Source organism: Micropterus salmoides, unplaced genomic scaffold, assembly GCF_014851395.1.
Source record: "Micropterus salmoides isolate LMB-PRFRI ecotype aquatic unplaced genomic scaffold, ASM1485139v1 Ms_hic_scaffold_13, whole genome shotgun sequence".
NCBI lineage: Eukaryota > Metazoa > Chordata > Actinopteri > Centrarchiformes > Centrarchidae > Micropterus > Micropterus salmoides.
This window is the reverse complement of record NW_024040374.1, coordinates 12,940,633-12,965,711: the sequence shown is the minus strand read 5'-3', so window position 1 is coordinate 12,965,711 and position 25,079 is coordinate 12,940,633. Positions and strand designations below refer to the sequence as shown.

General features: G+C 39.1%; 1 protein-coding gene across 2 annotated transcripts in view; it reads right to left on the bottom strand.

Moving 5' to 3' along the window:
* LOC119900561 (adhesion G-protein coupled receptor D2) overlaps positions 1 to 25,079 on the bottom strand; it is a 107,741-nt gene that overhangs the window by 8,593 nt on the left and 74,069 nt on the right. For both annotated transcript variants that reach the window (XM_038715636.1, XM_038715637.1), the window contains one exon: positions 16,652 to 16,734. In XM_038715636.1, coding sequence (XP_038571564.1) covers positions 16,652 to 16,734 — 83 coding nt within the window. The remainder of the gene's footprint in view (positions 1 to 16,651; positions 16,735 to 25,079) is intronic.

Below are 25,079 nucleotides of genomic sequence, written 5' to 3'. Positions count from 1 at the left end.
GTCTAAAGTCTTACAATGCTTGCAATATCTTTGCTTGTTTAACTAATGTCTGTATGCAGTCTGTAGATGATGATGAATCAAATTCATTACACCAGTTCATGGGTGCCCCATACCATGCAACAACTTAATTTTTGTAGTCAGGGGTCACCAAGTATTCTACAGCAACCATGCCAGAAAGTCAGACCTGTACACATTTAACAGCAGATCATCATTTCTCTAATTCTTAATTCTTATCATTTCAACTCAACTGAAAACAAATGGAGTGCTTATTGTAAAAAGACTCACAAATGACTTAAAATAATAAACAAATATATTTAAAATGAAATAAAATAACCTCTCTATTGATGTCAAATTGTATCTCTACAACAACTAATCCTCAATTTCACTGATCATGCCTAAGCGCCAGTGTTAGCCATCAATTAGATACAATATAACATTTTATAATAAGAAATGAAATGTGAAGCCAGTATCAAAAATGATAGGGTGGCTAGCTAAAGTATCTGCTAGCTAAAGTCAGGTTGACCATATATATTATATATATTGGTTGTCAAAAAAGAAGACAGTGGGGGCAAAATGCAGACGGACACGGGTGGAAGGTTGGGGCTGGGGATGGGGTGGGGGGATTCAAGTAAGTGACTTAGCACCTTTATTTAACACTGACACGTACATACCAGCTTTGCAGGTCTAGCTTTTTTGTTTCTTACTGTGAAGTGCTACATAAATGTTGAATAACAAAAAAAGTAACACATCTGCCTCAATAGATAAAATACTATAGATCCTTGAATGTACTGCATTCCATACCTAGACAAAAACAAAAGATTCAGTTTCAATTTAGTGTGTATCAATGTGTGTCTTTGCTAATGTGTCTATGTGTGTCCACAGATGGATAAAAGTATTTGTGCACATTTCTCAACACATACATCTGCAGGTCTGTTGGTGAGATCAGTAACAAAACCCTTAAGAGGACTGAATCAAGCAGAAGGAAACTTTCCTTTCATCTTTCCCTCTCTCCATGCCTCCTTTCTTTCCTTCTGTTTCAGAGCACCACGGACAATTGCTGGCAGGCCTTCAGATGCAAACAGCTGCTCTCAGATTGTCACTGTGATGGGAAACTGATTATTTAGTCTGCTGTCCCCCCTTTGGGACAGTAACAGTTTCTGTTAGCTACTGAGGCCGGGTCCTTTGCCAGAGGCAGCAGTAACACTGTAATAGAGGCTCCTATAAATGAACATCACAGACTTAAACATAGCTATGAAAAAGGAGATTATGGGCCCCAGTGAAGATCTTTGAGGAGCACCCTTTTCAGCATCTGTTTGGAGTAGCTGTTCTGTTTCAGAGAGGCCAGGAGTTGAGTGTAACTGGGAAAAGGTGGCTTCTTATCCCCTGGGACCTCATTTATAAAAAGGACTTGCGATCAAGTTTGATATTAAGCATGACTTAGGCAGAAAACAATGTATACGTACTTATTTAGAAAACCTTAATTTGACGTGGAAATGATTTTGACACAAGTGATTTTCCTGCTGGTTATGTAGGGTATTGCAGTTTGCAAGACTAGTGAACTTTGCATTAGCTTTATGAACAATGTGATTGAGTTTTTTGGCTTTGTTTGTCAACCTACTATTTAGTCCACTGAATAATACGTGCTGCCTGGCTTTAATCTCCTCTAACGTCCGCGTAATATCGTCTTCCAAAAGGTTTGCTTTTCTTTGGTCCATTGCAAGGTTACAAATGGTCTTCTTACAACCTGTGTAAGCAAGGTTTTTTAAGATCAGTAGCTTTTATGAATCAAACGTAAGGACACCGTTGAAAAGTTCAAGTAAAACTCTCAGAACATTTTTATAAATGAGATCTCTGGAGTTCTGGGTCTGTCAAGCTGCTGTTGATCAATCTAGACCTGAAAAGGCCTGGATTAATTCCACTGGATCACTCATTTGATCACTCACTCATTTGTTAATCATGTAATCATCCATTAGCCCCCCACTTTCTGGGTGGGGGGCTAATGGGAAGAAAGTTTGGGGGAGGCAGCTGCAACCCACACCACAGGACCATGGCCCAGCCCTAAATGGCAGTGTATGCTCTATGTTTTTCAGATTCCCAGCTCACTGTTTCAATAGCCTTCCAACCCTCAAAACTACAGAATATGACGCAGCATCTAGTGTTACACTGGCAAAGTATTTTGGCAACATGTTTTAAAATTAAACATTTTAAGGCATAATACTTTTACATATTTATTTTTTTCTGGCATAAATCCACCAGTTGGCAGGGAGATCTCTGATCCCCATCACTGTTAAGTAACGTCTACCTGTTACATCAAAAAGTCTCTTTAAATCTTTTAAATCACTTTAAGCTACATTAGCCTTCTAAAGTCAGGGGAATAGTGTCAGGAGAGTGTATTTGTCATCCATGAACATCATTTTACTACCTGCTATAAAATAAGTTGGTATGGTCGGGGGAGATACAAACACTATCTGCTGGTTTAGACAATGACTGTAAAGGTGCCTTTGAGCAAAGCATTTAAAACCCTTGCTGTAATAAAGCTGTTCAGTGACTGTGTGTATGTAATAATGTAAAAAAGGCTGTCACTGGAAATTAAAATGTGTGCCATTAATCCATAGATAAATAAAGGTTAAAAAAAAGGTTTCTATTCTAAAGGGGTCTAAGGATAAAAGTGTCGTAGACTACATAGATTGTAAAACCCACTGAGGCAAATTTGTGATTTGTGATATTGTGCTACATAAGGGAAAGCGACTTGACATTCTGCAACTATTTTCCAACAAGTTCAGAGTTGGTGAAAAAATACATAGATAGAGAAAACAAAGAATAGAAATTTTCTGTGTCTAATCAAGGTTCGGATCACAATAACAACAGTTTACAAATTTCCAAATACAACTCTCAAAAACAAAAGCGTATAATAGATGGCACAGCATTGTTGAAATGACCTCTAGAACCCGATGCAAGATTGACAGCAAGTGGGCAGCCTTTTCGTAGAGCTCATGTGAACTGGCATTTGACAAGTTCTCTCTCTGGGAGTGTACTGGAGCCTACCAACAGTGCATATCAAGCTCAGAGTCTAATGTGAGGTGAGTGATGTAAGGTGAGGTGAGGTGAGGCTGTGCGAAGCCCGAGGCTGAACACCAAAGCACAGGGCAGTGGTTGGATCAATACTGGCTCAGCCACAGACGACGAGGTCGGGGTGGTTTGGCAGTAGAGAGACAACGCTTCCTGATAGACCTGGGCTGGTCATTTATGTACACACAAATATTTATTCAGAACAATAATGGTAGTTATTATTGCATTCCATCTTTATCATGATCTTTCCTGCTTGTCTCCAGTGTAATACATTAAAAATAATGTAATGTAATTACTGCTATTATCCCAACTTTTCACTAATGGATTGTATATTTCACTGCTTTGAAGTAATTCTGAGTTTGAAAAATCCTATATAAATGACACTCCTAATTATGTTGACATTATCCTGTTTGACTCTGCAATTCAGTAATATATTTCAAAATGTATTCATATAACCCAACGATATCATCTGTTTAAATTGGCTATTGATGCTGATTGTTTCTGTATATAATAATGTCAACTGGAAGTGTAATCTTTTGGATGACTTGGCGTGTCGGGCCATTGGAAGAGTGTAATAGCATGCTGATATATTGGCAGAGACAGATGAATGGTTGTTGTGCTGTGCTCTGCAAATGTGAAACTTGTTAGAGCTGCAACTCTGCAGACAGACACACCGATCCAACGCTGTAAAAAATTCTTTCCTTATATATAATATATATATATATATATATATTTAATACTTTCCTTTATGTCCTGATCTCCAACAGCAGGACTTCTCTAAACTTGTAAAGTTCTTCTTTTTAGTCTTCAATGTCATTTTAATGAATGAACACTTTTTGACATATGGGGCAGGATCCGTAGCCTTATATGGTATAACTGAAGCGTTAATCATACTACTTTACTTTTCTCATGACCCAGAGATAGCATTTATCTTTATGTAGGTAATTTACACAGTTATCTGAAGTTTGCTGAATCTGACATGGCACACCAGTAGGGATGGGATTGTTAATTTTTATCGATATTGATACCCTTATTGAGACTGCTTAACGATCAGATTCTTTATCGATACCACTATCGATACTTTACTATTATTTAGTGATGGTTATTTGGTAAGACCAGACCCAAATGGCATGAGGTAGGCCTGCACGGTATGTGCGATAATGTTATATACTGAGATGACATATCACTTACGATAAATAAACATATATTGAAGTGTACATATTTATATATTTGCTGTCAGGGCCCCGAGGCTCTGGAACAGCCTGCCCGAGGAAATCAGGTCGGCTGAGTCAGTGAACTCTTTTAAGTCCCTTCTTAAAACATACTTTTATAGGAGAGCCTTTCCTGATCTTATTTGACTTTATTTTATCCCTTTTATTTTATTCTATTTTACAAATTTTATATTTATCTTAAATGTGTATTTTAGTCTTTTCAATGTTTTCTTGCTTTTATCTTGTATTGTTTTTGTATTATTGCCTTTTGGGTATTATTGTCTTTACACTTGTTAAAGCACTTTGTAACTTGTTTTTGAAAAGTGCTCTACAAATAAAGATTATTATTATTATTATTATATTAACTGCCTGGTTGTTTTTAATTTAATATTTTAAATACAGCTAAATGTTGCTTCTAGACAACAGCAAAGTAACTCAATAACTTTATCTTACATCACAAGTAGTGAGTGACGTTTAGAAAGAATAATATCAGTCTGTATCAGTCCCTCCTCCTCTCTCGCTGGCTGCAGGTAACGTTACCAGGTAGAAGGAGGAACGGCTGGTTTGTCTCAGCCATCAGCTGAGTTTTTAAGACTACAGACGAGTCTATGCTCCAGACGAGTCTATGCTCCAGACAGACAGTTTTCTATCTAGCTTGTTTTTAACATTTGGCTAATGCCAAGCTAGCGTTAGCTGTGCTTGTATAAAACATACATTCCAATCAAAAAATATTACTAATGCAGGTGTGCCTATTCTTTGTGTCCCTACCTAATATGTCACTTATTTCCTATCCATTCTGAAATTTTCAAAAAGCAAGCACACATGTAAAAGTAATAAAAAACAACCAACAGTAAAATTCTTGCTTTATAATACCAAGCTGTTGTGTTTTACCAATATTTCCATCTTGTTGGGGGTGGGCGGGCAGACACACCCAATGTAACTGAATCAGAAACAGACATCCACAACTGATAAAAATGTCAGTTGAAATTTGTAAAAACTCATAAATAATGGATACTCCAAGTAGGCAGGGGAGCATCTTCAATGAGCCCAGAGTGCAGAGCATGCTTTCTCATCTCCAAACCGAGGAGCCATATTAATGACTGCACCCAGAGACCTGGGGGTCTCCATCAGCCCCTGCCCCCATTCTCCCCAACCCCACCATCGGACCCCCCTTGTCAAGCACGTCCATCCTCCCAACCGCCACATATCGTACAGAGGGGAACATGAGCTCTTAAATTAAACATTCACAGCAGCAGCCGCTGCCCATTTTAAGCAAATCAGCAGAAAATGAAACAAACTGGCTGCCCCAGGAAGATCCATGTGTGTGCAATTGAGACATTTTTGGGGGGAGACTGGGATGGGTGGTGGTTCCTCTTAAGCCTTGCGGAGAGCAGAAAAAGCAAATAATGTCACATCTCCTTTTTTGTGTTTTGTGGATACAAGAGTCTGTTTTGCAGTTATCCTTTTTGGCATGTTGGAAGAAGAAAAAGTGCAACAGTTTATTTTGAGGATATATCTCTTTCTGTAGGTTCAAAGGGAAGGACAGAAGAAGATGAAGATCAACAGCAATTGTGATTATTTCATTTAGTGATAGAGATAAACAGAGAGATTAACATTAAAAAAATAGAGATGTAGAAAGACCTGAATTTTGTTCAACTTAATCACACTTGGTTTCACAGCATCCTGCATCATCAGAGCTGGGGTCACCTCTGGGGAAGGATGACGGTGGATGAGGTAGTAACCACTATCCCCCTGTATTGACCTGAATTCAGACATAAACAGGAAATTGCCTACAGGAAGGAAGTCATATTTTTTACAGCTGTGCCCTGGATGAGGACAGAATTGTGCGAGAGCTGCACTTTCAATATACGTATGTGTGAGTTTAATAAAGATGTCTGATGTGTGCAATGAGCCATTCAGTATCAGTATATCAGTATTCAGTATATATGACAAGCCAGGCCGAGTGTTAGTGTTTGTGTTTTGAATGAAACCTGTGGTCATTGCCTTTTCCTGTCCCCATTAAAAAGGCCCTTTCCTGCACCCGCCATAGTTAAACTGTTTTGTCTCTTTGTTTTTGTTCTTGGATGAAGATCAAAGCACCAGGTCCAGACTCAGGGCTTGTGATCTGTCAGGGTGCAGGGATTTATACGGCACTTGCATCCTACAGTACTCATCACATCTGCAAGTCACAGCGATAAATCAGATTGGCAAGCGGTACAGAATTACATATAGACTCTGTGGCCGTAAGGCAGCAGATTATATTTTTGAAGCAAAGGTGTTTTGTATTGTTAAAAGATAAAAATACAGTTGCTCTAGATCGGGTCTCAAGCCTCTGCCCACCATTATTGAAAAGTTATTTCACTCATCACTGTAATACCTTAGAGACGTACCCATAGGAACATGCACACTTTTTACGCACGCAGATGTGTGGTTTGATCAATTTCTCTATCTGCCAAAGAGTTGGTTAAACTGGCCTGAGAAGTAGAGGCTGAGGATGGTGGGGGATGCAGCCCAGCGCCCTACAGGAAGTGATTTAATGTCCAAAAAGACATGCGCTTGTTTTTACTCTGTCTCTTTCCTGTTGTGTTCTGATAGGGACTTCCTCTCCCCAGTGGGGATGGATACGGGTGTCATCCGTCCAGCCATCCCACCCACCTCCACCCACCCACGGAAATATCATTCTGCTGCCATGCAATCCCCGCGAACAACTCATCAAACTCGTTGGACATCAGCCCAAATGGTCACAAAGTGTGTGTGTGCGTGTGCATGTATGTTAGCTCTGCATGCAGGGTGGACACTTGTGCACACATTTGACATTATAGAAATGTATCTGACACTGTTACTGTGAACAGAAGTAAAACGGTAAAATTTTTAGACCATGAAAATGACATCAACCAAGAAGTTATTAAAAGTTATTAAGAGGTGAGAGGCCAGGAGGAAACATTCATGTTTGTAACTTCGTGTGCACTGGCATCCCCATCAATTTGAATGTCTGTGTGTGTGTGTGTGAGGGCATGAGCAATAACCCACGCGTGTACTGTGTATGGGCCTGGGTAGCCAGAGGACTCAACCCCAGCCATGGTAACAGCAGGATGATCTCTTCCTGTCTGCTTCAGTATCTCTACAGCCAACTCCCTTCCTTTCCGTTAAAACACACAGCGATACAAGCATGCACGCACACGCACGCACGCGCGCGCACACACACACACACACACTTGTGTTATCATGGGCATCGTCCTCTTTAAGACATTGGGTTTGTGGTTTCACAGTCAAGGACAATTAAAGAGGATATCTAGTAGGGCTACACGATTAATTACATAGACGCATAATGGGTACGATTTAAATAGAAGTGTGTGTGACACTCTCTTTTCTGTGTGCGCTACAGTTTGCTCATTATCCACGCCCACACTGAGCTCTTGCATGTGCCACTAAAAGCAGATAGGCCTACATGCAATCAGAAAATTGATTTATGAGCAGTGTGCCAGTAACTTTTTAGACAACAACCTACTGTAACCCAGCAGCTGAAGCGGTCAGACAGAAGAAAACAGGGAGAAGTTATGGACGGTTAGGCTTTAGCTAGCTGACCATTTAACGTTAGCTCTATCAGTGCCTTTTGTTGTTCACCATGTTAAATTTTTCATAAAACTGACGTGCTTGTCAGTCACTTTTCGTCAACTGACCAATCACGGCCTGGATGGGGCAGGACATTAAAAAAAAAAAAAAGTTTATTGTGCAAGCTTTCAAATGTTGAACAATATGATTATTGACAAGTTAGTACATAGCATTAACAAATTTTAGACCAATTTCGATAATTTTTCTTGCACAAGGATTAAATAAATAAAAAATAAAATAAAATAAAACAGCTGTAACTAGATTTAATATTCGACTAGTGGTAAAACAGTTTACTATTATATGAACTATAATGACTATAGTAATTAATATATTATTCTTATAGGTTACTAACAATATACTTTTAACTGAACATAATATTTTATTTAATTGTTATAATATTATACTAATACACTCTTGTATAGTAGTTCCTCCTCTGCGTTGTGGATAGTCAGTGGACAGTTGTAGATTTAGCCAGAGCCAGGTCATAGATTAGATTAGGTATAGATTTTAGCTAGCCCTTTTCTGTATAGAGAAATCACTTGTGTGGTGGTGTGGATGTCAGCAGGTCTCTGCGGTGTTTCCACCAGTGACCAAAGCACCTCATGCCACAAAGCTAATCTGCTCTCTTCTCTGTTGAGCGATTTAACGCTGACTATCACTCACACACACACACACACACACACACACACACACACACACACACACACACACACACACACACACACACACACACACTGACCCAACCTCCAACCTCGTCTCTTACTCATTCATCCCATCCACCAACACAACTGCACAGTGTTAGTCTCACACACATGCATATGTGTACACACATTCACCTACAGATGGAGGAAGTAAGCTCAGTTCTGCCTGTGTCTGCGAAGGATGTGAGGTGCAGTGATGGCACATTAACGATAGGACCCATGACAGCAGTACGCATCGGCCTCACTGAACAAAGCCTGCAGCCAGTTTTTAATTCAATGAGGATTGTTTAAGTGAAACAATGGCTTTTGGCCCCACTGGGGGTTAGGAAAGGGTGAGAAAGGTGAGTTTGTCAGTGGTAGCTAGCCGGTGTTTTTGTATTTTAAGCTGCGGATGATCCCGCGGGTTTGAAGGGGTCGTGGATCAGAAAGACTGCTGTGTTCCAGCAACATCCGCTGTTTTTCAGGTAACAAAAAAAGAAAATGAGTGGGCAGAATAGGACATGGTACCAGACATGCTCACCGTGGTACCATAAAGATTATTTGGAGGCAATATGACTCATATATGTTTATATTTTTATACATTATTTTCCCGGCCATTCTTATCTAGGATCATACAATGAATAAAAAAGTAATAAGGAGGAGTTTTCTCAAAGTGTCTTTGAGAAAGACTAAAGTTTATGAGTGCTGTTTATGACATTTTGGTCACAGGACAGTCTCACAAGTAGTCCTGGGAACAAATAGCTAGCAGCATATACTAAACAATGTGAATGTGTCAGCTGGAGGCATCCATTTTGTTATTAATACGCCAACACTGTTTTGAAGGCATTTAGTTGCTTATAAAAAATACTTTTTTAAAATCCAAGTCTTCACTATAGTGAAAATCTTTAAATGTTTTACCAATTCTACTCCAATGTATTGTAAAATGGCGGTTTACGTGAGGTAATGTTTGTGGACGGGCAGCGTTCTGGTTAGCACTGTCGCCTTACAGCAACAAGGTCATAGGTTCAAACCCCAGTTGCCCTGGCTTGTCTGTGTGGAGTTTGCATGTTCTGTCCGTGTGGGTTCTCTCTGGGTGCTCCGGCTTCCTCCAACCATCCTAGGACATGCAGGCAAGGTTAATTGGTGTCTCCAAAATTGTCCTTAGTTGTTTATTTATATGTGCCCAATGTCGGCTGGGATTGGCTCCAGCCCCCCGTGATAGAACCGCAGGATAAGCGGTTGATGATGGATGGATGTTTTCAAAAGTCCAACTGCAACTAATGACTATTTTTGTATTCGACTAATCTGTTAATTATATAAAAAAATTATCATGACTAGTGGACTAATTATTTAGTCCACTTGTCACGATTATTTTTGTCACCCCCTAACCCTAACCACCAAGTGCATTACTGATCTCCAACACACAGCCTAACTAGCTAACGTTACCATTAAGTGAACGAGATTTACTATTCAGAGTGAACACCAGTATCAATGCCAGGGGGAAACCAGGGAAGAAGACAAGACATTTTGCTTTGGAACTATATAAAAGTACTATAACCACAACTGTACACTAAGGGCCCGATTTACTAACAGTACTAAAGAGTACTAAATTGCCTGTGCATTCTAAAATATTGCATGTGCAATTTTAGTACCTGTTATGGGTGATTTACTAAGAATTATTGCGTAGATGACAACAGGAGCAAACACAATGGAGGTGGGAGAATTTAAATGAGGGTTTTGCGTGTGGTTTCCGCCATAAACCTTGGTTCGTTCAGTGCGTCCCGAGTGTGTGGAAATCTTATGTACCTGCCCAGCCTGCCTGAGATTGCACTAAGTACTTGGGACAGCACACCTGGAAAAACTGCTTTGGGAAACCTCTGCAGAAACAGCTACAGTATGCTGGAATGACCCAGACACGAGGAAATGCCAGCAGATCATGCTTCATCCAGCCTGATGCCCTGTACACACCCTCTCCGATACCTACAATGGGTTGTGTCACTATTTTACGACCGGCGTGCTGTGAACAGTTGGTGATCGTTCCCTCTGGCTGGATAAATTTTACGTGTGATCCGTGCGCTACTGCTGCTGGGTGCTCTCCGCAGCGCCACGTAACTTTCTAAATTCTTCCATCTCATGGAGAAAAGAAGTCAAAACGAAATACTGTTAACAGTATTGCCAAAGCTAAAGGAAAATACAAAAAAAAATTCTCTTCATATATTTCATTGAATAAATAAAATAAAATAATTGTATTTCTATATATTGGATATAGAATAATCTTATCTAATATTGTTAATTTCTCTACGTTTTCTTTCATTATGGCTGTGTCTCTTTCTGGCAACAATAACAGAAGCCATCTCTGCACAACACTTGGCGGTTTGCTTTCAAACGTATTAAATACAGATGCTGTTGCACTCACGTGAAATTGCATTTAGGCTTGGTAGATCACATTACGTTTAGTAAATACATGTATTTGCATGTTACGCACCAAATTGCATATTCATTAAGGCAAAAGTACTAAATGAATAACATCATTCTGCGTGCCCACCATTAGTAGATCAGCTTATGTGCTAATTTGCTGGTGATATCAAGTTTGCACACGTTTTTACTCACGCAAACCTATAGCAAATCAGGCCCTAACAATGTAAAGTCTATTTGGAATAATAAAGCAACAGTCTCTCTATGTACTACTTCTGTAGTTTATTTTTCAAAAGTGCTTATAGGTTTTAGGCAATAACTCAGTGGATAATGATCTGTAGGCTACATCACGAGCCAAATGTTCCTTGATGTACTTTAAACCATTACTCATTACTAATAACTTTTTTAAAGCTGGGTCTCCGACATTGCCAGAGTTGTGTTGGACAGATTTTTGCTGCGGTGTTTATGAGAGAGAGCCTCAATGTATTTACTAAGGTATTTAGTAATTAAATAGTGTACAAAACGTGTAAAAACGAAAGCCGCTCTGCTGTTCGCCTCTTTCTGTTACTTTCCGCTTCTCGCATGAGTGCTTCTTCTTCGTGAGTAGTCTTACAGTCAAGCAGTCATGGCAGACAGTGGAAGCGATACTGCCCCCAGCATTTCCTGTAGTGCATTGCAGTTAGAAATAAACAATCAGAAATGTTCCTAATATGAAGATTGCTATCTCTCCCTTAAACGGCATCTATGCAACGATGCGTCGACAATGAAATTTCACGTCGACAAATTTTTATAGTATCACAGTCTAAGATGCAAAGAACATTGTTGTCTATTGTAAACTCTGTGCAACCAGCAAAAAGCTTTCAACTGCGAACAATTCTACATTTAATTTATTGAAGCATCTGCTAAAGCAGCACAGCAACGTGAAACTTACAGAAAGAATCTCCGGCTGCCAGTGATGCTTGGGACTCGTGGGGAGAGAGTGGTGTTAACATAACATTTTGTAAAAATACTGACTACTGCTCTTATAAATAGGCTACATGTGCAGAAAAACAGTAGTTCAAAAGTCAGGATTTACTTTCTTTATTGTTTTATTTCAGCCAGAGGCGTAAAGAAACATTGTATGTTTTGTAAAAAACACACTGCTTGCTGCTGTTATGAATATGATATTAGTTAAAAAGTCGTGAGAGACTGGTTTGTTTGGGGGTGAAGGGGGGTGGTAGTGAAGTGTTTCCCATAATTTGTGGTGGCCCACAAATAAATCAATGTATGTGATAATTATCAACACTGACCGCCACATACTGATTTACAATTTTTTTTTTTTACTAAGCGTATTTAAATACGCCGTATTTGATTGAGGAGCTGTATTGAGGAGCATATATACGTGCAGCACCTCCTCTCACTCGTTACTATTTCTGAGTAACTTGCCCAATGCTGGTGATTACAGAGCAGTAGTTAGTGACAAAGTAGTAAATGATACAAAATATAATAATCTGACTTACACATATGCGCACACAGAGGGCAACACTATGTGACCTGTATGTGTTTTCACTCTAGTATTTGCATTCCTTGCAGCCCATTTGGTCTACGCTAATACTCATGCAGAGCAGCAGATCTTAATGAAAAACCTTTGGCTGGTGATCAGTGATATTGATCAGCCTGAGCCCCAGCATTAAGCAGGGCTAATTGATCAATCACCACTGGTTGCTTCGGATTAATGGAACATGACTGGTGCCCCCCCCCCCCCCCCCCAGACATACCCACCTCTCATGAAGAAGCTTGAGTGAATTTGTGTGTGTGCATTTGTATGTGAGAGAGCAGGAGAGGAAAGAGTACTACATTACCCCTCTAAAGTGAAAGTAAGATTAATTTTGATTTATCAAGACTACTTTCCAGAATCTCTTACTAACATATTTAATAATAATAACATTTTTACACGTTTCTGTGTGGCATTTTATCATCATAAATACACCAAATCTCTTTGTTGCTTACAGAAGGGAAGAGCATGACACTTCATCAAACATCTACTGAAATTAAAGGTAAAGGGTTTCAGAGTGAGACTAGACCAGAGCAGATTAGTGGTAGGGTTTTCTCCTCTTAGTTATTTGATTTATCAGTCATTTAGTGCCTTGGTCAACTATAAAACTTAACATTGATCAATTCATCTTTATGCTTTTTTTTAATGAAATGAAAAGGTGTTAGTTTTTTAAAAACTAAAGGTGACTGAGCCTTCTCAGTAGCTGCTCCTAATCTTTGGAATACTTTACCTGTTCAAATAAGAAATGCCCAAACTCCTGACACTTTCAAATCCTTGCTAAAGACCTATCTTTATTCATTGGCCTTCAAACAGAGTTGAGTAGTGACATTTATTTTATTTTTTACTTTTTCTACTGTTGTCATGTATATCTGTTGTCTGTTGTGGAAAGCACTTTGGTCAACTAGTGTTGTTTTTAAATGTGCTATATAAATAAACTTGAACTTGAACACTTCAGACATTTCAATAATATTTATTGTTGCTGTACTGTTGTTAATAAGTCCACTGTGTGTCTTCATGTTTGGGTTTGTGAGTGACTTCTGAAAGTCATATTTTGGAAATTCCTTGCTGGCCACAGGTGTAGAAATGTGCTTTTCTTGACTGTCCAGAGAAATCACCCCAGTATGGTATACGGTCATTTTAATCAACACTCTGAAAAAAAAAAGTACCTTAGCTACCCAGAAGAAATTTAATTAGTTTGAATTTCTAATGAGAGCTTTTTTCAGTCACATTCTCTATTCTATAAGGCGTTCTACAAGAACATTGGCATGAATATGATAAGAATATGGTATTTGATGTAAAAAAGGACAAAAGGTATCAGATATCAGCTTTTTTTTTAAATCTGATATCAATTTAACTCTAGTGTACATTTTATTTGCATTGCTAGTCCCATATCTGACAGACATGACACCATCAGTCCCTCTGCCAGGAAGGACTGAAGCACACAGGCCAAAACAGGAAGCCCCAACAACAACCCCGACACAGACATTCATAACCCTCCCATTGAATAACTGACAGGTTGGCTGGCCAGTGGTGGCTCCATGGAGGATTTGTGTCTGTATATGTGTTTGGGGGGGGGTGGACTGAAGGTTCCAGCTGGCCTGTCATGGGACTCCCAATCGCGTGTGAATGGTACTTAGAGCAAGCTATGGCTAACTGGTCCAACACTGAAACACTCAACAGGCTGGAAAGGTCAACTGGGTTGAGTTCAGCAGGGCAGAACCAGGAATATTGTTTTTCTGTTTTATGCAACAGACTCAAGAAGCTATGGATTCTTTCAACATTTTGGATCAGTTAAAAATGCTGTGTTTCTAATTTGGATTGAAAAAAATACAATAATAATTATATTATAAAAAGTATTAAGATTTTATTGTTATATGACAATGCAAACCTGTTTTTTAAGATTTCCAACATTGCAGCAGGGGAAAAGCTCAACTTTGCATAAGGCATAAAATGTCTGACAACATTTTAGCATCATGAATCACATTATTAATCAAACACAGCTGAAAACAATCACCACACTTACTAAAACCTTATCTTTGATTGCGATTGGACAGCACAACATGTCAAGGCAAAGTCTCTAACAGCAACAGCCAACCATTACAGAGTTTCTGACTATTGCCTGTGCTGAAATCAGAGGACCGCCCCATAAACACACATACCATATCCCCCTCCCATCATTTAGTTAGCCTTGACCAACTAACCAGCCACAAATAAACAGTCACACCCTCTTATCTTTTGACTGACTAGCAAATTTTGTGGAATGAGACCACACTTCCACCCAATAACCTCTGGTGTGAACTTAATTGTGTATACTCTGGTGTTGAGTTTCGGACCATGGCTGGGTTCTGTGGCGCTCAAAGAGAAACAGACGCTGTGAACTCGACAATGAGTGAGGGAGAGAGAGACATAGTGTGAAAGAAAGAGAGAGCGAGAGATACAGACCACCCAACGGCTGTGAAGAAAAACAAAGCTGGGTGGAGAGCGAAGTCAGCTTCGATCACATCGGAGGTAGGACAGTTGGAAGTTGTCGTGTGGCAGCAGGGTGAAAGAGGCAAAGAGAAAGTGGAAGGCTGAAAAATGTATTTGATCTTGGAGTCTATCTGTCTCATAGCAAAAATGGTAAATTTGCTACTTTGTATAGATAAAGCCTCTTATTTTAGATTCAAATAAAGTTATCATTCTTTAATGAGTCGATTTATTTGCCTATTTTTCTTAATTTGGTCAAAGATTTTCTAGTTGTGTGATACGAAATAATATAATACTTTGCTGTGTTATCACGGGGGAGAAGGTACACATGATCAGTGTTTTTTCAATCTTTTTTTTCATTTTACATGCCACATAATTCATTTAACTACTTGATGAGGCAGAATACCAGTATTCTTGAAGAAAATAGAGGATTGAAAATTACTGGACTGGAGGTTTCAAGAAGTGCGTTATGGTCGGTCAGCTTTGAATTACTAGATCAACTGGAAAAACCTCATAAACTCTCAACTCATGTTAAGAATAACCACTCAGGTGCCCTTGATAAAGGTACTTAAGCTCTTAGTGTATGAATCTAAAGCACAAAGGATGTCAGTTTACTCTTTCCTGGATAAACAAAGGCAAAGACACCATGGACTATGTCTTCTCAAAGCAAATGTAATTCATATAAAGTACTCACTCTTATTTACAGTTATTTCAGCAACATCCGACATTATAAGGTTTATTCATTAACAACATTATGTAGCTTTAGATATAAGCTTTTCTACACTTTGGGATAGAAAAGACTTAAAACTTAGCAGAAATGAAAAGTAACTTGTTAATGAAGATACTGTATGTGGTGATGTGGTTCTAATGCTGGCCACCAGGGGGAGGGGGGTATGCAGAGAGCCTGATCAGGGATTTGGAGGCTTCCTTTTATTTCAGTAGAGAGGCAGTCAGTCAGGCATTGGTGAGCACATTAGGGTGGGTGGGTGAGAGAGAGAGAGAGAGAGAGAGAGAGAGAGAGAGAGAGAGAGAGACCTCTGCTAAGTAGTTAAGGGATCATTTTGGGGAAAAGTTACCTGATGTTTAATTATTGATAAGCAACTAAAGATATTTAAATAAAAAAAATTACTAAACTAAATAATTTTAATATTATTTATATTATTTAACAAAATAAAAATCCAAATGAAATGAGTCCAAAGTAGTATAAAATAGCTAGCAGGAAATGCCAGAATGGAGTGAAGGGCAAAACTCATATTTTATTTTACTTTACCCAATGCTAAATTCTTAAGAAGTGTATGGCTACATATTTTTAATCATTTACTTTTTACTTAATACAGTTTAACAAGGCTAATATTTTTCACTTCAATGGTACAAAGGTTTAACATGTGTTTTATTTATTTACTACAGCATTAATATGGGAGAAGTATTTGTTATAAGTTCTGGAAATTAAGTTTAATCAAAATGAATTGGATGAAACAGAAATGTATTAACTCCTTGTTAACCCAGCACAGTAATCGCTCTGACTTCAGTCAAAGATCAAATGCAGCTGTTGTCCGCCTGAACAGCCCTGTTATCAAAAGCTCAAAGTCTCACTGGAGTGGCGGATACACCCTGATGTGTGTGTGTGTGTGTGTGTGTGTGTGTGTGTGTGTATAGTTAGTTACCTTTCTATGCAGATGCGTGCCTTTGGAGGTTTGGCTCAAGGGATTTTCTAGTCTCTCTGGAACACAAGGAATGGACAGCTGACCTGAAGACAGACAGACATAGACACAGACGCAAACACACAGTTAGGTCTGCCAATAGTGTTCAGCTCCACTGAAAAGAAACAACATGCACACACACAAGGACACGTGCTTGAAGAAAGTGTATCATAGTATTTGTTGCAACACATAATAACTTATAAAGCATGACAGAATTCCATGCAAATTTTACAACCCAAATATTATCCTGAAAAATCATAAAACAACCTTGTGGGTGTGTTTGTCATAGTTGTACTGAATAATGATACAATCACCATCTAAGAGCAACATTCAACAGAAGCCAGATGTGGTCTTACCAATTAATTTGCATCTGCTGAGCTGAACATCAATTAATACATTTCCATTATTATTTTGTAATTTCAGAATCATCGAATAGAAAGGGACCACACCTTATCACTACAATGTTGCTTTTAATTTCCAGGAAGTGGGCAAGGGAAGGGATAGTTTTTGCAATTTAATTACTTGTGTCATTCTTCTTCTTCTATAGGGTATATCACTATCAGTGAAGCATTTAGTAAAAAATGGGTACTCTCTCAAAATTCTTTATTCAGGATCCATCTTGCAAAAACTAGTAATTTAATATCTCAAAATATGGACATAGACAATCCTACCAAGGATTGAGTGTGCAGTGACCTGTTAATCCAAATGGCAAAACTATTTAAATAACCAACAATAGCAAAAGCTTTTCAGTGTTCACATGAACCACGAGTTAATTTAAAAATAAAAAAAGTAATGCAAGGAATTCTCCCCTCTATGTGACCTGTAGGATCTGAACCAATTACAGAAGAAAACAAGACAGGATTACAAAGGACGTCCCAAAGGTGGAGGATTATAAATCGGGGCCAATTAAAGCAGAAAACAAAGAAGGCAAGACAAGCGTGGCTAATGATACTATATTCATCAACTTCTGACACCCATTTTACATTTCTGGCACTTAAATGATTCTCACATCTGGATTATTTTACAGTGACTGCGAAGGTACTGCAAGGGTTGGTCAAGGACACTTAAAAAGGCCAGATGATTGCTGATGGACACCAGAGTTACTCCTTGGATCCAATGGGACAATATCTCTAATCACAATGCCACCTTGCTATCACATAGTCAATGAAAAACATTTCTGTTCAAAAAATATTTGAATTGCAATGCAACACCCTGTCTTAAATAGATTACAATGAAGCACGATTATAGCTAAGTAGTTCTATGTATTAAGCTGAATTATGAAAATGTATTCACAACAGATTAGAGGTACTGCTGATTGCTAATTCCAACAAGGCAAGGCAAGTTTATCTGTATAGCACATTTCAACAACAAGGCAATTCAAAGTGCCTTACCTAAAACAAAAGCAACATAAAAATACATTTAAAAAAAAGGCTCATATTTGATTTAATAAAAGGCAACTGCAAAAAATAATAGTCTTAATCCTTGATATAAAAGAACTGTGTTTCAGCAGACCTGCAGTTTTCTGGGAGTTTGTTCTAGATATATGGTGCACAAAAGCTGAATGCTGCTTCTCTATGTTTCGTTTTGACTCTGGGGACAAAAAGCAGACCTGTCCCAGACGACCTGAGATCTGGATGGTTCATAAGTAGCAGAAGATCATAAATGTATTTTAGCCCTAAACAATCCAGTGCTTTATAAACCAACAGCAACATTTTAAAATCAATTCTTTGACAGACAGGAAGCTAGTCTAAAGACCTCAGATCTGAGGAGATGTGATCCACTTTTTTGGTCTTAGTGAGGACTCGAGCAGTGTCGTTCTGAATCAGCTAAAAGCTGTCTGTTAAATTTTTTTAAGGAGACCTGTAAAGATACTTTTATAGTAGTTGAGCCAACTAAAGATAAATGCATGGGCAAGTTTTTTTAAATCCTGCTGAAATCAGTCATTTAATCCTTGATATATTCTTCATGCGACTGTAATGTGGCTGTTTAACTTTAGGTCTGAGCGGTTTATAACATTGCTGATTGAAGATGAGCACTGACTTTTAATCGTTCTTTCTTGGCTCCAAAAACAGTTACTCCATGTTTCCATTTATTTCATTGGAGAAAATTCTGGCAAATCCAGTAGTTTATTTGTTCAATGCTTACTCAGCACTTGTATGGGATTACAGTCCCCTGGTGATATGGTTATGCAAATTTGTGTGTGGGCTGCATAATTATGGTAATATATTTCAGTATTCATAATCTGAGCCAGCAGAAGTATGTAGATGTTAAACAGAATGGGTCCCAGAAAAGTTTGCAAATCTGAGGATATTGGGTGCAAATAATGACTCAAATTGCATCAATCGAGTTGAAAGACTCAAAGACCATACCTGCTTGACTAGCTGTTGTGTTATCAATTAAACAGAATTTAAAAATTCTTGCAAGCTCACTGGTTAGTAACATTTGCAAACTAATTTAGCAATTTAAAAAAAAAATTTTTGGTCCTTCCACACTCACTCACTGAATCAGCAACTTTTTCATGTTATTAGGTAATACAGAAGCAGGATTGTAATATTAGCTACTATGTTAGCCATCCAGCAGAGTCAGCTGTTGTCATTAGGCTGTAACTGCTAACATATGGTAAACTCAGAATTTAATGAGATCATGAACATTTGTATTTATTCTATAGGTACATGGAGTTTAATTATAAGCAAAATATTATAAGTGAAAAATGGATTGGATTGGGTTGATTGTTTTTCTAATCAGGTAAATTAGAGCTACACCACACCTATAAAAATTGGTTAATGATACAGAATTCAGGAACCATACTAAATTTGGTCTATCTTTACACTGAAAATTGGTCTTTACATTGTTTATTTTCACAGCAGTCCAACAATCTGTATGTTAAACCTGAAAGTTACACACATATATATATGAACATAATCTCAGTAGGTATATCATTGTTATGAACCAGGGCCTGTCATGACTGCTCTCCAACAGGCCTCGTGTGTCTGGATTAATCTCCCTGATCTGAGGGTGGGTCGGCCGCCATCCACCAACACCAAAACTAATTTCACTGTGTTACTGCATGACACACCCGCCCACCATCCCCACTGACACCCACACATTGCAAAATATCTTCATCTGTCTCTGTCTCATCTACATGGACGAGGGCATGAGGGCGGATGACTAGTCCGAAGGAGAAAGGTCAGCGCATTGAAGGAGTTCATCACTCTGAGGTGTCAGAGCCGCTGTTTAGGAGAGCAGATGAAGGGGGGGGGGTTAAAAGGAAAAAAAGGGAGGGTGGGGGGGTTATATTTGCTGGTTATTGGTTATCAGCCAAAAGTTTGTCATGTCCTACGAAGTTGGCTGGCATTCACTGTGTGCAAATCAATCATCACACTGTTAGTGTTTCACCATCACGTGTTGTCTTTGATTATATCTTAATTATGAGAAAACTAAACACACACATACACACACACACACACACACACACGCACGCACGCACACACACCTTACTCGCTACAAATGATCATTTGGTGACTAAAAAACACACCAGAGGGTTTACTGAAACACCAGAAGCTGGTAGTCCAATACACATACACACACATTCAGTCGTTCTGAAATGATCACACAATGCATCCACTACACTTGCTGGCGTCTGGCATGAGGTAAACAGCTTTTAATAGCATCAAACCCACTGCAGTTTGTTTGGGACCATCTGTCCAATCTATTGTGTTTCTCTGTTGTGCCTCTTTGGAAGCCCATCGGGTGACAGCTGATGTATGGGCTTCTACAAAGTCCCTAGCCAGGCCCTCGGGATCCTGCCACACTGTTTTCTCCCTGTCTACTATCTATTTCTTCTGTTTTGTCTTCTTATTTTCCTTTGTCCCTGTTCTGCTTTACAGTTTCTGAAAAAAAATATCTGTTTTTTTCTATATAATCCAGTGGTGTTATGTAAGTTTAGAATGGGTAGGATCAGGAGGAACAGGAAATTATGTGTGTCTCTGTGTTGTGGCAGGCAGAGGATTAGCGCCAAACATAGTGCTTATCAACTGTGTTTTTGGAGGCTAGGCTAGGGTAATGTTTTGTGCAAAAAAGATCATGTTTGAAAATTGTCAAAACAGAGAGAGAAGCTATGGGTTAATCTTTTCACCACAATATCAGTCAGATATTTCTTATTGTTTAAATTGTATTAGAAGAAAGACATATTAATCCCTCCTATTATGCCCAATAGCTTGTGGTCGACACTTGTGACTAAATGCAATGACCACACACAAATGCAGCCATTGTGAATGATGGTTGTTGACATACCACAGTATTGTGGTTTCTTCAAATCTCTCTTTGAAAAGAGATCAAATTTTGCGGCATTTTACACCCACGAGAAGATATAGTAGAAAGTCTGTAAACTGATAACTAGCAAGATAAAATTCAGTTTTTTTTTAAATATAATTTTGCATTATATTTGTAAGAGAACTTTCTTCTGTACAAATGCACAATAGTTGTGAACCAGGAGTTCACAAGTGTTCACCATCCATTCCAGGGTTAATTCAGGACAGACACTTGATATAGTGAGTGCAATTGTATAACGGGCAGATGTTAACTGGAAGCTAACTTCTACCATACCTTTCTGGCTTCATCCATCCTTGTATGCAAATATAGTTTGAGCACCACCTGCACATTTCTCCACCCAATTCAGAATTTCCTATTGTTTATATAAAAACATCATTTTTAAAATAAATTTGTTCCTTGAGAGGTTGAGGGGTACACTGGAATTGAGGGGTGGAGGGTGAAAGCTGCATTCAGGAAGTTTTCCTCCCAGGGTACCCCTGGCCTCTCCAACTTCCAGTCAAAGGCTGAAAGAAGCCAGATGCAGGCAGGATAATCACCACCTAATAAGAGGCTATATTGAAAGCAGGCTGGCGTTCATACACAGCTAGCTTAAAAGGCATCTGCACACACATATACACACATGTACACATGGATAGTTTAATACAAATGCATACACATGGTTAGGGCAGGTGTAATTATGGCACACTTCAAAAAGAAACATATCACTCACAAACTGTACATATGTGGACAAGCATGTGTTTCAAAAAAACAACACACTCACACGCACATAGAAACACACGCACGCATGTGCACACACACACACACACATACACACACACACACCCCAGATCCTTTTTCCTTCTTCTGACTTTAGTTCTCTACCACCATCCTAGAAAAATGTTAGCATATGGCAAAATATATCAATAATTCCATGATATACCAATTATCAATTTAAAAAAAGACAGACCAGGCTCCCCTATGGTTTTGTGTATGGTTGACGTCTGTTTTGGTGTGACCCTATGAAAGAATATGGGGCTAATCATAAAAACTATCCACACTCTTAAAAGTGACCTTTGGGATTCTAAATGCTACAGCCAAAGTGATCCAAAAATACTTCTTGAGGGAGAATTCTACATAAAGGGTCCATGAGCCTTGATGTTTTGAAAAACTTCTACAGTTAACAGTTTAACAGCTGTGATAAAAGACATTTTTTTGGCCCTCATTAAGTACAAAAAATTAATTTGTGCTTCCTTGGTATCTTGGATCTACTTCTGATGTGGTCTAGAGAATATGTTGGCAGTGCTAAACAATTTTAAACAGGTGAAGAACCACCAATCTTACATTTCATCAGAATAAAATGGCTCATCATCAACCAGTGTTGGTGGACTTAAGCCCAAAATGAAATCAGCACCATTTAAAAAATGTGGCACTACTGTGACCTACTTTTCCATGTGTATTACAACAATGAACTACTCTTTTACATGTAACAACATGTTTTTTGGACACAAACATTAAGCTGCTGACTTATTATTTCTATCACGATTGCATTCATGCAGGTTTTTTGTTTAGCAGTGTATTTACTATGGGCACAGCTGCAGTGTACACCATTGAGTGCTGCTACTAACACAATATATGGTACTATTTCAAAACTGATTCATGCAGTTAAAATTTTTCTTGCTTTAAAAAGGTACAATATATAAGAATTGGCCACCTGTCTAAGTCATACTCCAAACAGACAGGGGCAGCCTATCACCAGAGTAACTGCTGCTAATGCCTTGTGCAGAATACACAACTTGCCGTCTTGTGACGGGAGTCTTGAAGTCGCTGTGGCATTCACACTACGTGACTGATCGGTGACAGAGGGGTCACACACAATGCGAGCAGCTCACGACTCTGTCACCCGATGCTGGTCTCCAAACCACGTTTTGTCAAGAAAACACACGGGAAATGTGAAACGGGAAATGACGCGAACCTACACATGATACAGCTATTGTTCATTATTATAAAGATAGAAATTATAAAGACAAAAAATATGAGTAAAAGAATGGATTAGCACACGCAGGTAGCAGGGATCATCTGAGCTACAGAGAGAGCTGGAGGTGAGTAAAAAGTGTTTTGCAGTGAAAAAGTAGCTGCCTGCTCTGCCAGCTGCCTGCTGTCATTGGCTGTATGTGGATGTGAAGTCGGCCGACTCTTCCAGATATATGGCATGCTAGATATCTGGCAGACGTCGGCGATGTGTCAGAAATCTGTCAGGGAGCCGTTTTGTTGCGTCGTTGTATAGTTCACACATAACGACTGGCGACCGCCGATTGACTGCTGATTTACTCCCGATCACAGCCTGACTGTCGCAGAGCGGCAAATCAAGCTAAAAATCGTGTTATGTAAACTAGGCTTAACTGTAGCTGCTGTTAACTAGTTAGCCCAGTTAGCTGTGCAGAAAATGGTCCTATTGCTCACCTACTGTGCCTGGACTGGGTGTTCAGAGTACTGGGGGAGTGTTGGTGTTTACACTGCTAGCACCGGAGCTTTGGACCACCGGGAGGAGGAGGTTTTCAGGCCTGGGGCAAGGGGCACCCAGCGGGAAATACTGGTGGGGAATGCTGCTGGAATGGGAACCGGAATCTGATATATATATGTGTGTGTATTAAATTGGGATGCAACATCCAAGTCTGCACAGTACAGCATCACTAACCCTTAAGCACTTACATATTGTAATTCATGCAACCCTATGGCAAATCAGTAATGTACTAGCAGCCCAATGGCAGCTAGTCTAGTACCTATGTATTTTAAAAACGGGAAACCTATCTTTTTTATTTTTTTCTTGCACAAAATAAAGAATACTTTAAGAGATAACAAAAGTTAAACACACAATATCAATAAATGTAAAGAATAGAAAGTTGTGTGTGTGTGTGTGTGTGTATGTGTGTGTGTGTGAGTGTGAAAGAGAGAGAGAAAGTGAGTGCACACCGGAAAGAAAATGTGATTGTTTCTTTGTCCTGCTTCTGTATGTTCCGTGTACGGTTCCGTGTGCATGGAAAAAACACACATTTAGTCAGAAACTGACTCACAAAGTATGTGAAGCAGGAGCTTTGAATTTCCTATCAGCATGTGTGGCTTTGTTGAAGGCCAATTCAAGGTATATGTACGTGATCTGTGTAGGATAATGGTGCCAGGTTAAAAAAAGAAGATATTTAGTTTGCACTGAAGACTCTGTGTCTGTGTGAAACATAATTAACATCAATTTAACGGTGTGGCAGAGCTAACTATGGAATAACCTAACTATGAAAAGATCACAACAAATAAAACATGTACATTCACAAAACTTAAGTGGTCCTGTGTTTAGCTGGGTACATGTATCATGCGCAGTTAAGTTAACATTAACGTTACCAGTCCAAGAAGGAAGAGGGGTTGCTTTGGTGCCGAAGAATTGTGTTACCAATACACAATTTGCTGTGTAGTGCTCCAACTGTGCAGGTTGGAGGAAACAATCGCTCCATCCTTTGTTCAAGGCATTGTTGCTCCTGTTGCTTTTCAAGTGGCAGACTTTGTGTGGTAGCTGCTGGCACTAACTAAGCTTTGTTGCAGGGATTTTACACACGCTGCTGCGTCACTGCCGTAAGAAAGTTTGGTTCAGTGTTTTTGCTCCAAGCAGACTGCTCGGCGGAGGACACCTCTGTACTGAGGTCTGAGAGGTGATCCGGTGAGAACATGAAGAGAGATGACAAGGTAAGCTGGAGTTTTGTCAACCCGAATCTGGTTAATACAAGTGACCGGAGAAAAGGTCTGACTATAAAAGTAATGGTTTACATTTCAAATGACAAATTAATCTAGAGTCCAGTGGTTCCAATACAGCCTCCCACTGAAAGCGGCTGGACTGGGGCCGAACATACCACCCGAGACTAACAGAGGCCAGTTTGACGACAGCGAATATAGTACAGAGGTGATTTACAATGGAATTTCGCTTGTCTAGGCTGACGAGGATGTTCTGCACGGAAGAGTGAGGTTAGGGCAAAAAATTCATATCTCGATATAGGTCATTTCATATCCCAATAACGATACATATCGTCGATATAGAACA